The 13,349-nt window shown below is 35.4% G+C and overlaps 1 protein-coding gene across 1 annotated transcript; it reads right to left on the bottom strand.

The window, feature by feature from the left end:
• Positions 1–10,732: 10,732 nt before the first annotated feature.
• LOC113354038 (AP-4 complex subunit sigma) lies at positions 10,733–13,296 on the bottom strand. The gene is made up of 4 exons (XM_026597489.1): positions 13,118–13,296; positions 12,808–12,894; positions 11,231–11,299; positions 10,733–11,102 (listed from the first exon to the last, which is right to left on the bottom strand). Exons 1-4 carry the CDS (start codon positions 13,256–13,258, stop codon positions 10,968–10,970), a joined length of 432 nt encoding a protein of 143 aa, XP_026453274.1. The 5' UTR covers positions 13,259–13,296; the 3' UTR covers positions 10,733–10,967.
• Between the last annotated feature and the right edge of the window lie 53 nt (positions 13,297–13,349).

Raw genomic sequence — 13,349 nt, 5'->3', positions numbered from 1 at the left:
TGAACTATTAAAATGGGATATGGACATATTTCATCACATCAATTTTATTTTTTATTTTTTTTGAAGCATGTATATAAATAAAAAGAACTAAATCATTATAATAAAGTTAACATTTAAAGTTTTTCATAGCTTGTTAACTTCATTATATTTAAAAAAAAATTGTTGTGGATGAATAATGGATGGTTAGTTACTTTGTTAGGAAGGGTTAGTTACATTGATATTCTCCGTGGAAAACAACGATAATGGACACTATCAAATTCTCGATTACACTTCCCGACATAGGCACAATCTTGCGACGTTCGGGGACTTCTTTAACCCCCTCCCAGAAAAAGTAGCAACATTTCGAGGTACTGGTGCTGCAACATATACGCGTATCTACATTAGTTATCGATTAATACTAGATCATATATTGTATAATGTTTAAATGGAATGAGTTGGAGTTATATGCACTAACCAGTAGTAGTAGTAATTGATTTTTCAGTAGCCTCAGTAGAGTAAGATAATCTCAGAAGAATCAAGCATAAGCCCAAAGCGACAGCCAGCTAACTGGTAGTAAGATTAGATATCTTCACTATTCAAAGCTTAATAGTTTGTTCTCCCTTGGATAATTGGGAGAGAACGAAGACTTTTTGTTTATATTGCAGTAGGATACATAGGTATAGAAATAAATAAGAATGTATTTACACATAATTACATAGAATGGGAAATAAGAATATTTTCCTTAATGTCACCATAATCTTGTTTCCATTTCCCTGAAAGTTGTTGTGGTGTGAGTGTCTTACCTATTGACGTCGACACAATATCCTCGAGTCCTGTTGTCACCCGCGTATCCGCGTGAAAGTTATTCTGAATTTGTCCCTGCACCATGCGGATGTGATTTCTTAAAGATACAAAATTTAAAGATCCGAAATTTACTATTTTTCAGATTATCATAATTTTTTGTTTATCGTTAACACTCATTAATTGTGCGACTATTATTTATTTAGTCCTTATCCCTTTAACTCATACCAGTAAATTAATTGATTTTGCTTGTGCGAAAATTTTGTTTGTCAAGATTCTTAATGTTCTTTATGAAGTAAGAGAATTTGGGATTGTGACTTCTTACCTTTATATTTAAACCCATCATTTGATCAGATTATTATTTAAGTTTTCACATAAACCTTGATTGAGATGAGGAAGATTAATGAATCAACGACCTGACTTGATCGAACAAAACAGTACCCAGATTATAAAATCACTGTAAACGTATTTGAGTAGTTAAACCGAACGCCTATTAGACAAGTTACATACTCATCATCATCTTACAAGCAAATAAACTTTAAATCCTTGAAAAATGTTTCATATTAAATACAAAACGTCAACTGTTAAATCTATAGAAAATGCACTATATAAGTAACGAGCTTCTTTAATATGATTATTGAGTAATGAACTTCTTTTGTATGATTGCAGTCTATTTAGTCATGCATGGCCATGAAGGCAGTATTAAGCTTCCTTAGTATGACTGTCTTATATAGATTTGTAGAAATATGCGCTCACTGATGCAAACACTTTTCAATACTTCTGGGTATATCAATACATTCGGGTATATAATTGACGAAGTTCTATATATCATGAACATTTTCAATATATTTAACAGATGACATTTTGTATTTACTATGAAACATTTTTCTAGAATTTAAAGTTGATTTTCTTGTAAAGATGATGATGAGCATGTAAGTTGTCTAATAGTAATAGGTGTTCGGTTTAACTACTCAAATAAATTTACAGTGATTTTAGAATTTGGGTATTGTCTTGTTTGATCAAGTCAGGTGGTTGACTCATGATCTTCCTCATCTCAATCAAGGCTTATGTGAAAAACTTAAATAATAACCTGATCAAATAATGGTTTAAAACCTGATCAAATTAATAGATCGCTCTTGGATAAATGGCATGCTCGATACTATAAAGAAACTACAACTTGGTGGCGGAAGTTAATGTGCGAAAAACAAAGTCAGATGATCTATTTTTGTTACCAAGCCAGTACAAAGAATCCATTGGTAGAAGCATGTGTGAAAAGACGAGGGTACCCAAATACACCACAATCTTTTGTTTATCAACCTATAAGTCCTCTTCCGAATGTGATCGTCTATGGAAAGAGTCGAGACACTACAACAATTTGGTTCACACTTCGTGTGACCGTCTATGGATACGAGATCGAGAGAATACAACAACAAGATCACTTGTGTGATTGACTATGGATACAAGATCGAGACGATATGACAACAAAGTGTGTACTTTATAATAGGTTCAGAAATAACGAAACTCTATAGGATCACTATCAAGTATTACATAGTTAAAGTACTTTTGTATTTTACTTAATTATAATAACAATTATAATGCGGAAAACGAAGCAAAAAACACAACAAGATTGTGTTAACGAGGAAACCGCAAATGCAGAAAAACCCCGGGACCTAGTCTAGTTTTCAATACTCTCAGAACTAAGCCGCTATACAAAATAAAATACCAACTTCGTACAGTTGTTACCAAGCAGACTACCCCTAGATACTTAGTTCCCTCAGTATCCCTGCGCCTTCGACTTCTAGAGTCACGCACGTGAATAGCAAGTCCTTTGGATCGTATTCCAAACAACAAAGGAAGAACTTGTTTGGTAACCACTCTAATAAATATTGCTAGAAGATAAGATGAGTTGTTGACAAAGGCTCTTATGTTTAATCTAATAAACTCTTTTGTCTGGTTAGACCAATCTATCCAATAACTGCTGAAATAGTCAAGTCTAGATTTGCAATCAGTCGATATAGATCTCGAAGAGAAAACTATAAAGTGATGCCAATCTCCGTAACTAATCAATCAAATCTACCAAAGATAAACTGATTCTAGTCGGATCTCAGTCGATCAAGGTTTGTGCACTAAATCCACAAGATACGAAAACTAATAAGAATTATTCTTCGTCTTCAAATCTTCTATTTCCTTCAAATACTTGCACAACACCAATTGAATCCTCTTGTGGTCAATCACACACAGAAAGGAATCTGTTAACAATGGATTATCACAAGATGTCTTTAAATCTAACAATAGTTCTAAAGATCCCGTCGATACTTTGTCCATGAAGAAAATAGGTAACTCATGGAAAAACGGATTTGCATCTTGGAATCGGTTCTACCATACTTCCAAACAAGTTTAGAATTGGTTCTATCAGAATTCCAAGACTACTATGTGATCGGTAAAACCAAGTCACAATGGTTAGTTGTGATCTGTCCTACCAAGTCACACACATGGGTTCTGATCGGTTATACCAATCACTAGGATCGTATCTACCTAAACATGTACCTACTTTTGATCGGTCATACCCATCACTAGGATCAGTCACACAACCACTTATGATCGGTCACGCCAATTACCAGAATCGGTCACACGAATTACAAGGATCGATCATACCATCTCATGGTGATTACTTAGGATCGGTTACACCAATTACCAGGAACGTTCATACCAAATCATAAGTCTAGGTATTATGATCGGTTATACCAAGATACATAACCTGAATTAAGACCAGTTCAACCAACTCACACATATTGGTCATCCAAAAAATATGCAATGAATAGCCGGACCAATGTTCCTATTGATTTCCCTTTCAATTCGTGAAACAAGTTCACAAACTTACTTCCTTTAAAGAAATGTAAAACATTGTTTCCTAGGATGAAATCTTCACCATACACCATACACATAATCATAAAACTATATACAAGATTATGTCGATGTCATATCTTTAATACTATCGACGAAGTTCAAAAGATAAGCGTTATACTTCATAATCTAATTCTTTAATACTATGACCATACTATTATGATCATGTCTCATCACTAGAATATTATATACAATATATACAGTATATACAGCTTCGCATGTTATGTTTTCAATATAGCACGACGTGAAAGATACATTAAGAATTGAAACAAGTTCAAGTCAATATTACTAACCTCTAGTGGAAGGATGATGTCGTCGTTATAGTCGTTATTTCTTCTCATTCTTCAGGTCTTCGGAGTAATACTTGTATGTCTCAATTCCTAGACTTTCTAGTCTAACCTAAACGAAGTTGACTGTAGTATTTAATCAAGCGAATCTAGATGAGTTTTGATACAAAAATATGACAATCAAACTTGACATACCAACAATTGGCGAGTTCAACCGAGCTACGCTCTAACAATGTGGTTTGGAATTTTGAAGACTAATTCAGATTTTTATGACTCGGTATCTATACAGTGGTGGTTTGATACGTTTCTGACAAGATTGATCCAGCGGAGGGAATTGATCTTTTGGAGATTAAGTATGATCTCAACAATGTGGCTCTACAGGTGGAGGAAGATGATGGAATTAAGGGTGATTGTTCGGAAAAAGCACTCTGCGGTAAGCTCACAGAGTCGGAACCGGATTGGGAGTACAATAGAATTCTCAAAACCAAGTTAGTCCCTCCAAAGGTGTTGTTCTGGTATGGGCATTTTTGTACGACTCTATCCCAACAAGGAATATGCTGCAACACAGGAGAGTTCAAATACAATCCAATTTATGTGTTTTTTGTAATGCAGAGGTGGAAAGTATCGCGCACCTGTTTTCACATTGTAGTTGGGCAAGTACCATTTGGACTAGGTTTATATTTTCATTAATTTGGGAAAATTGGGAAAATGTCCCAATTTGGACTGCAATCTTGGAAAACTGCCCCAACGTTAAAAAAAGTTGGAAAACTGCCCCACTGTTAGAAATCTCAGTTAACTCCGGGTGTGCGAGTTCTCACGTGCCAAAAAAGACAAAAATACCCCGAACCTACAAACACAATAACTTAGTGTCAGCAACTATAATACAGAACCATATAAACCCAAACACTTCTCAAGCACATAAACTCATAAACTCAGCAATTCAGGGTGTTTGCAGTGTCTCAAGGCGAAGGAAAATAGTGTGGCAGCTTCTCCCTTTCTCGATTGTGTGAGTACTGTGGTTGGAGAGAAACAACAGGGTTCATGGAGGCATAATTAAATCCAAGGAAGAATTGGTTCATGCAGTGAAGCTGAATATATGTTTGTGGAGCATGGATACGCATATTTTCCGGGACTTCTCGATGGATCACATTATTCATTACTGGGATGATGTGCTTGCTATTTAATTAAGGCTTTTTTCTTCTTTCTGGTTTGATCTTTTGATCAATTTGTACAGCTGACTGTAATTGGAACGCCGACATATGGATCAAAGGCTTTTTTCTTCTGTCTGTGTCGACATATGTAGGTAAGACACTCACACCACAACAAGAAACCTAGCAGGGAAGTGGAAACAAGATTATACTGACATTAAGGAAAATATTCATGTTTCCAATTTTATGTAATTATGTGTAAATGCATTCTTATTTCTTTCTATACCTATGTATCGTACCGTAATATAAATACAGAGTCTTCCTTCTCGCCCAATTATCCAAGGGAGAACAAACTATTAAGCTTTGAATAATGAAGATATCTAATCTTACTACCACTCGCTGGCTGTCGCTTTGGGATTATGCTTGATTCTTTTGAGCTTATCTTACTCTGCCGAGGCTACTGAAAGATCAACTATTACTACTGGTTAGTGCATACAACTCAAACTCATTCAATTTAAATATTACCTAATATATGATCTATTATTAATCGATAACTAATGGAGATATGCGTATATGTTGCAGCACCCGCAAATGTTGCTACTTATTCCGGTTGTTACTACCAAGGTTATTGTGTAAATCCTCCGGAATGTCGTAAAAAGTGCATACCACTAGGCTATGAATGGAGTAGATGTTGGCCTCCTGCACCTTCTTCGAACAGTGAGGAGCAAATTGATCCTAACAGAGACATCCCAACTCGATACCGTTGTTGTTGTTATAATGATTGATCATCTCATAATTAGTCATGGATTGATCTGTGCTACTTTAATATTTTCTTTGCATTTGTACCCCAAATTGGCAAGAAAAATAATACTCTCTCCTGTCTCATGAAAAGTGAAAATATCACTTTTCAAATGTTTCCTATTTAAGATTAAGACAAATGCTCATTTTTAGATAAAAACCGAAAAAGTGAAAGTACTATCCTATAGTTTTACCGTTGTGAAAAATACTAGAACCCCCTACTGTATGGGTTCAATATATAGAAGCCCCACTAAATGGATCCTCCCCTATCAACTCCATACTTTCACTTTTTAATATTTCTAGGCCCAAAACTTTAGATTTCAGGGCTTGGTAATAAAGTTTAGGGTTTGGGAGAAATTCGTAATACCAAAAATGCCCTTTACTATATATACCTAATGAAATAGGCTATAGGTTTCATTTCCAGATTCATTTTCATTTTCACTTTCTCTTACTTCTCTCTCGTCTCTGCTCTGAAGAAAATTAGGGTTTTTTGATCATGCCGAAAGAAAACGATTGTAGAGAGCAAGAAAACGATTCTCGCTCCACCGATATCCGTCGATGACGTTTAATTCAACGCTTCTTCTAGTTTTATTGTATGATTTTGCAGTAGAATAAACGAATCCGAGAGAAGATTTCAATCAACTAATCTGCAGATTCAACTCAGATTCATCAACAAGCTAATTATACAGGTAAGTGTCCTCTTCTCTTTGTGATGATGCTTCGGTTTAGAGATTTTAGTTGATTTATTTTGGATTCAAATTTCAGAAAAGTATTTCAAAACCTAAATCTTCAGATGCTTTTCAATCGACTTATCTGAATCGACATCAGAGCTTAGATTCACCATCATCTACTTACTCTGGTTGTTTTGATGTAGAATTTTCGGAAAAAAATTGAACAAAAATTTCCGATCTGTTCATCGTCAAAATCGTTGTATACCTCTATTTCTATCTTCGATCTAATAACTGATTTGAGATTCGATATCAGTAAATCATCCTCTCTATTACCCATAGATTTGATTTGAATTTTTTTCACTTTTAGTTTTTGATTTTCATTTATACATGATAGATTACATGAAATGGTGGTAGGAATTTAGTTGAGGTGAAGGATTTAGAGAAGGATTTTTGAGCTGGTGGTGGTGCTGGAGCTGTAGGTAGTATGAGTGGTGAAGAAATAAGTAAATTGAATCCAGGCACGAATTTGTTTGTTATTGTTGATGTTTTTATTTGTTGTTGTTTACATTTCAATTTGAAAATGTCTGTGAAATGAACTCATAATGCGATTTCATCTATTCTTTGAGGCGATACAAACTTAAAACCTCTAGTTCAAGTATTTAGATATAAAATCTACTGGTAATATCACAAGATCGGCTTTGATTACTTGTTTCTGACTCAGATTCGACTCATTATGCTGTGTTAGAAACTCAGTTGAATGAGAAACTGTTCAATGACGATATTCGTAAGGGGTCTGTGGTTCAATTATTTGATTACATGAGTCATACTATTCAGAATCGGAAGTAAGTTTATTTAAATTTCGATCTAATTTTAGGTTTAATTTCAATTTTTTGGTATTGCGAATCTTTAAAATGATTCTCAATTCAGATTATTAGTAGGTTTAATCTGATATTGGTGTTGGTTAAACTAGAAATTATACTGTGTTATTGTGTTTATCAGCTAAGAATATAGATTTTGTGGTGTGTGTGCCTGCCGTTTGATATGGATTACTAAGCACTTATATCTATGAATACTCTGTTGAATGCTTGGTGAACTATTAAGCAAGTTGGATCCAAACAGTTACAGGGTATCCGTAAAGGTCTACGTGGTGATTCTGTTGTATTGATGGGAAAGAACACTATGATGAAGCGTTCTGTTATACTTCATGCTGAAAAGACTGGAAACTAAGGTGAGTGAGGAAGTGGCTAAGTACAAGGTTTGTTTACTTGGATATGTTTTTAGTTTGGATTTGTTGTTTAGATTAGAAACACTTGTTTATGCGGTATTATATGCTTGATGAAGTTACATAAATTAGGTACTCTAAAATGATACTGAGTCCTTTGGATCAGCTTATGATCGTTACTTGCGGTGTGGAGGAGTAAGTAAATTACATTACATTACAAAAGAGTGTTTTCTGGATATTCGGTATGGTACTGAGTTGTATGGTTTTGAATTTTCATTCAGCAAGCTCCGTCGTTTAGTGGTGAAGAATCTGGTAGATCTTTAGGTGATGGAGGAATGCTTGGTCATCAGATGGATGATCCACGTATGCTTGGTCTTCGGAGATTTCCCCTTCTTCCAGGCATGGTTCCTCCTAAGAGCAGGTATATGGGACTTCCAAGCATCAAACAAGAGATTCCCCTTCTTCTAGATGCATCTAACACTTTATTTGTGGAAGGGTTGCCTGCATTTTGTACACGACGCGAAGTGTCTCGTATCCTTTTGTCTGCAGACTATATCTTCATGTATTTCTTTGTTACGCTTTTTTTCATCTTGTCATCAGTTGTTAGACCTTCATTTGGGCTTGCAAATATCTTTCTTCCTTTTGTAGGTTTTAAAGAAGTGAGACTTGTGAGCAAGGAGTCTCGTCATGTAAGTGAATCCAGTATCCTTGTACATAGTTAAGTTTTTATTTTCGTACTCGTGGTCTCAGGATAATTTTGTTTGTTGCAGTCTGGAGAAGATCCACTTGTCCCGTGTTTTGTTGATTTTATCAATCCTGCACAGGCAGCAACTGTGTTGGACACCTTACAAGGTGAAAAAAAAAGCTTACTCTTCTTCTTTCTTCACTTTATGTGAAACTTAGCACCATCTGTATACACAAATTCATTTTACCTTGTCTCCTTACTACGTCTTATCATGCTACAATAAGCAGTAAGTATACTGGATTGATGTCTAAATAATTTTATATACCATTTACCATAAACAACCTATTTGCTGCAATGTGCTTAGTATGGTATGACTACAAAAGCATTGGAAACAAAGAAATAAATACAACTGAAGCTTCGTCATTTGTGCCTCTATATGCTGAAAATATTGCAACAAATGTTTTTGACATCCCTGAGTTTTGCTTTCAGCGACTGTGCTCTGCTAATCTCTGTTTATGCCTTAAGGGGTTTTGCTCTAGAAGCTGGGGACTTGCCGAAGTTTAATCAGGTTGGTTATTGTCTTCTTTTGTAAGTTATCTGACTTTTTTTGGATGTGTAACTATTAGTTACACATGCTAATTAGATGTGTAACTTCTAGGTACACAAGCTAAATGGATGTGTAACTAAGAGTTACACATGCTAATTAGATGTGTAACTTATAGATACACGTTCTAATTGAATTACTAGTTAGTTAGATGTGTAACTTATAGATACACGTTCTGATTGGAGCAGCAATGGTTGAGGCAATGGGGGAGCAGCAATGGTTGATTAGATGTGTAATTTCTAGTTACACATGCTAAATAGATGTGTAATTTCTAGTTACACATGCTAATTAGATGTGTAACCTTTACTTACACATACTTTGCTTTAGGTAACTTAGGCTTGCAAGTTCATGATGAATGACATATTCCATATACAGGTGTAACTCCTAGTTACACAAGCCAGATGCATGTGTATCTCCTAGTTACACATGTTATATGCATGTGTAACTCTCAGTTACACAATTCAGATGCATGTGTAACTACTAGTTACACTAGTCAGATGCTTGTGAAACTGAATATACATTGGTGTATGTACTGTTCATTTTGATCTTATAAATATTGATTGCTTGTTGTTATATTTCAGGTTTCAGATAACTTCATAAAAGCTAATTGCTTAAACGTGGTAATGGTCTCGCTGGAACTGGAGTTGACGCTGAATACACAAGTCAGATGCATGTGTAACTCTCAATTACACTAGATAGACACATATGTAACTCTCAATTACATTAGACAGATGTGTGTGTAAATTCTAGTTACACATGCTAAAAAATTGTTGTTAATGAATATTAAAGTAATACATGTATTTTTTTTGTGTTCTATTTTTGATGTCTATTTTCTGCATATATATACAAGTGTAACTTTGCATTACACATGTCGTAAGGATGTGTAACTTTTGGTTACACTTGCCATATGCATGTGTAACTTCTATTTACACATTCGCAATGTACTTTAATAATTTCGGGCCTATATTTAATAATTTCTGGCCTAGATTTAAATTTTATTTAATTATGGGCTTGACAATATGCATAAGGCTATCAAGGTCTTTTAATAATTTGGGGCCTAGATTTAAACTTCTTTTAATTAAGGGCCTCATATTATGGGTTATCCATGGGTGGGGCCTAAGCATAGTTTTCCCTTTACCGTTTTCAATCAACCAGAAAAAGTGAGGCAAGAAGAAGTTTTTTATCGGCCCAAATGTGTTCCCAAAACTTGGTTGTTCCTACACTCCCATAGCAATTGTCATCGAACAGAGTCAGTTATTTCTTGGAGTAAGAGAACACAAAATACTGCTATCAAATCCTACCAGCTACAACCACATGGTTCTTGGATCCTCGTTGATCCGGTGAAGTATTTTGATCCCAAGCCCACTGACCTTGACAGAGGAAATTCAATCTAAAAAAAGGACAATCTTTAGAATTTAAGATCGACGCAGACGTCAGCTTAAGTTTGACGATGCTTCATCCATTTTTTCTCATTCACAGTTCACAAAATTGGAACGCAAATACTTCCCGACTAACTTGACAAAGATCACGTGATTAAAAAGATTGAGAGCAGGCCCGAAAGCAATAGAGTACTGCTCTCTCTAATGGTGATAATGCCATTTACATGAATAGGCATGCTTTAGTGGTGCTCTACTGCTCTTAGAACATAGCTCTCTACTTTCAAGTGAAAATTAATATCTTACACGGTTACACCAATCACTATAAAACACAGTAAACCCCCAAGAATAACATCTCGCAAACAAATCTGTCGATGAAAAAAAAAGAAGAAATTACGCCCTACAGGCATCTGTTTAATAATACAAATGAAACAGGGAAGTAATAAACCTAACTTGAAAACTCCTTAAATTGATTTCCTGGAATTGGAATGACTAAGAAGCTTTATCCATCAACTGTATGGGCATAAGAATGTTCGATTTGTTTGTTTCAACGATGCACCCATTTATCACCATTTCCTCCAGCATGAAATGCGCCTTCTCTAGGTGGAACATGATATCCAGCTCACACTGATAGTGTTTTGAGTTTTTGCAGAAAAATACACCCAGAAAAGAGCCGGCAACAAAGTACGAGTATCAAGTGGATGAACAAATATAAGATACAAAACAAAGCTGGCAGTGTAGAACAAGATACTTACCACGTTACCAAAGTGGCGGTCCATTGTTTCAACTAACAGATGAATGAATTCCAGAATAGCTAGCTCATTCTACAAAAGTGAAGAAGAAGATGGACATGTGAGGAAAGACGGGATGAAAACGAGAATAACAATAACTAAAGAAGAAATTTTCTGCAGAATAGATCAATTGAGACCTAAAACTGTAAAGGTAAAAGTTCTTGCATCAAGGATGAAAAACACGTGGTGAACGTGGTGACAAATGTCTCCTAGATATGAGAGGATATGTTATGAAACCTAATTGGTGACTACGTGGACTAGTTTAGAGACCTAATATGGGGAGATACTCAATTGAAAGAGGGTGATCCTAGCAATAGTATATGCAAAAAAGTTTGTCAAGTGAAGTTAAACAGAATATGGAAGTCATCCTTGACAGAGACCTAGGTGGATGCACCTTTATATGAGAAACTACTAAATATACAGAATAGCCAAACAGGATGCCCATTCGTATTTCATCTGAAAATTAAGGAGCACAACAAGACGAGGATCGAGAGGTGGTAATCACAGATTAATTTTATGATGTATGAACTACAAAGTAATACAAGTCCAATCAAGAGGTAATGATAACTGATACACAACAACCATAACAGGGTACGTAGAAGGGATGCCGACTGCCACACAGTGGAGTGGGTGGTGAGGTGATAATGGTGTTTATGTGAGCAGACAGGCTGACATATGGTAATGATAGATTTGATGCGAATGAGGTGGCAACATTTCTAGCAATCGGTGGTCTTTGTGATGAAAGGGTAGTGAGGGGGAAGTGACTTCATGAGACTTTGTGGTGGGAAACAGTTCTGTGATGATTATAGAGCAGCAAAGGTTGAGGGTAATGTTAGTTACATGAAGGTGGTAAAGTTTGTAGTGACATGATGCTATGATGGCAGGTGGAACGAGAGTCTGTTAGCTACGTGTAGATCAAGAATAAGGTAAATCCTTTTCTAAGGTCTTTTTTTTTTAAGAAGGGAATGGCCAAAATTCTGCTCCTGCAAGCTACTTAAGGATGCGCTTACAAAAATATAATTTCAGAGAACACAAATTTTCAACAGATATACTCGACAAATATACACCTGTAAGTTACAAACTAAATTCCTAAGCATACTAATGGTGTTTAAGAAAATAACTTATATGGATTCTGGGAATGAAGTAGGAGGTCAGTGACACTAACAGTGTTATGACAGAGTTGTCCGCAAAGAGAAGGTCATGCAAAAACAAAAGGTGCTACTAGAACTCAATCTCAATTCTAAACCGCAACACGAACAAATGCAACCAAAGACTTCTCATTAATCTGACACTAAAGGTTCTCATCCTATATTTTCATTATCTGCTCGCATATCAATACCTTACGTAACCAGTTATACATATGAATTGAAGTAAAATTCTAATCCGCAATGCGATAAAAATGTCAAAAATCAGAAATTCATAACCCTAAACATACTACTATGTCTAAGAGTGTAACATAATTCATGCACTGAAAAACAAATTAAACATATTCACATGAGCAATTCCAGGTCTATCTATCACTGAGTAAAGAAAGACTTTACCTCGTCATTGTCTACACCAACCAAGAAAAACAGCGATGCGTAACGCCTGTAGATAACTTTGTAATTCCGATGCTCCACAAACGAACACTTAATTCAAACAGAAATAAAATTTTAACATCAGTATCATTCATATTTGATCAGGTAGCATTATTTTTATGATCTAGGGCAAACCTTAAAGATTTTGGTGTACATAAATTATGAAATTATCCATAAATCAGAAGAATCCGAAACTTAAATCACCAAATCACAATAATTTAAACAGAATCCATCCCAGATCGAGAGATTAAGAGACAGATAGATAAAATGTTACCTGTTGTTCAGTACGAGCAAGACATTTTCTTACAATTTCACCTTCAAGAGCTCTTCTCTGCTCAATCGTAAGATACTCATAGTACTGAGCGAGTCGAGTTTGACCTTGTTTGTTTACCATCAATATGAATCTGATCCCCATTTTTCCAGAGAGATTCAAAAACTTGGACTCCTCTTAGACTCTCTGGTCTAAATTTGGGGATTTGATTTCAAATAGGAGAAAAAAAATGCTG

The sequence above is a fragment of the Papaver somniferum genome, chromosome 2, assembly GCF_003573695.1.
Source record: "Papaver somniferum cultivar HN1 chromosome 2, ASM357369v1, whole genome shotgun sequence".
Lineage (NCBI taxonomy): Eukaryota > Viridiplantae > Streptophyta > Magnoliopsida > Ranunculales > Papaveraceae > Papaver > Papaver somniferum.
This window is presented reverse-complemented; position numbering and strand designations above follow the sequence as displayed.

Excerpts from the sequence above, each read along its gene's own strand:
- LOC113354038 (XM_026597489.1), bottom strand. The coding sequence starts at position 13,258 with ATGGGGATCAGATTCATATTGATGGTAAACAAACAAGGTCAAACTCGA. Across the intron at positions 12,895-13,117 it reads TTGCTCGTACTGAACAACAG|TGTTCGTTTGTGGAGCATCG; the intron begins GTAACATTTTAT and ends GTTTGAATTAAG. Across the intron at positions 11,300-12,807 it reads TTGGTGTAGACAATGACGAG|AATGAGCTAGCTATTCTGGA; the intron begins GTAAAGTCTTTC and ends TCACTTTTGTAG.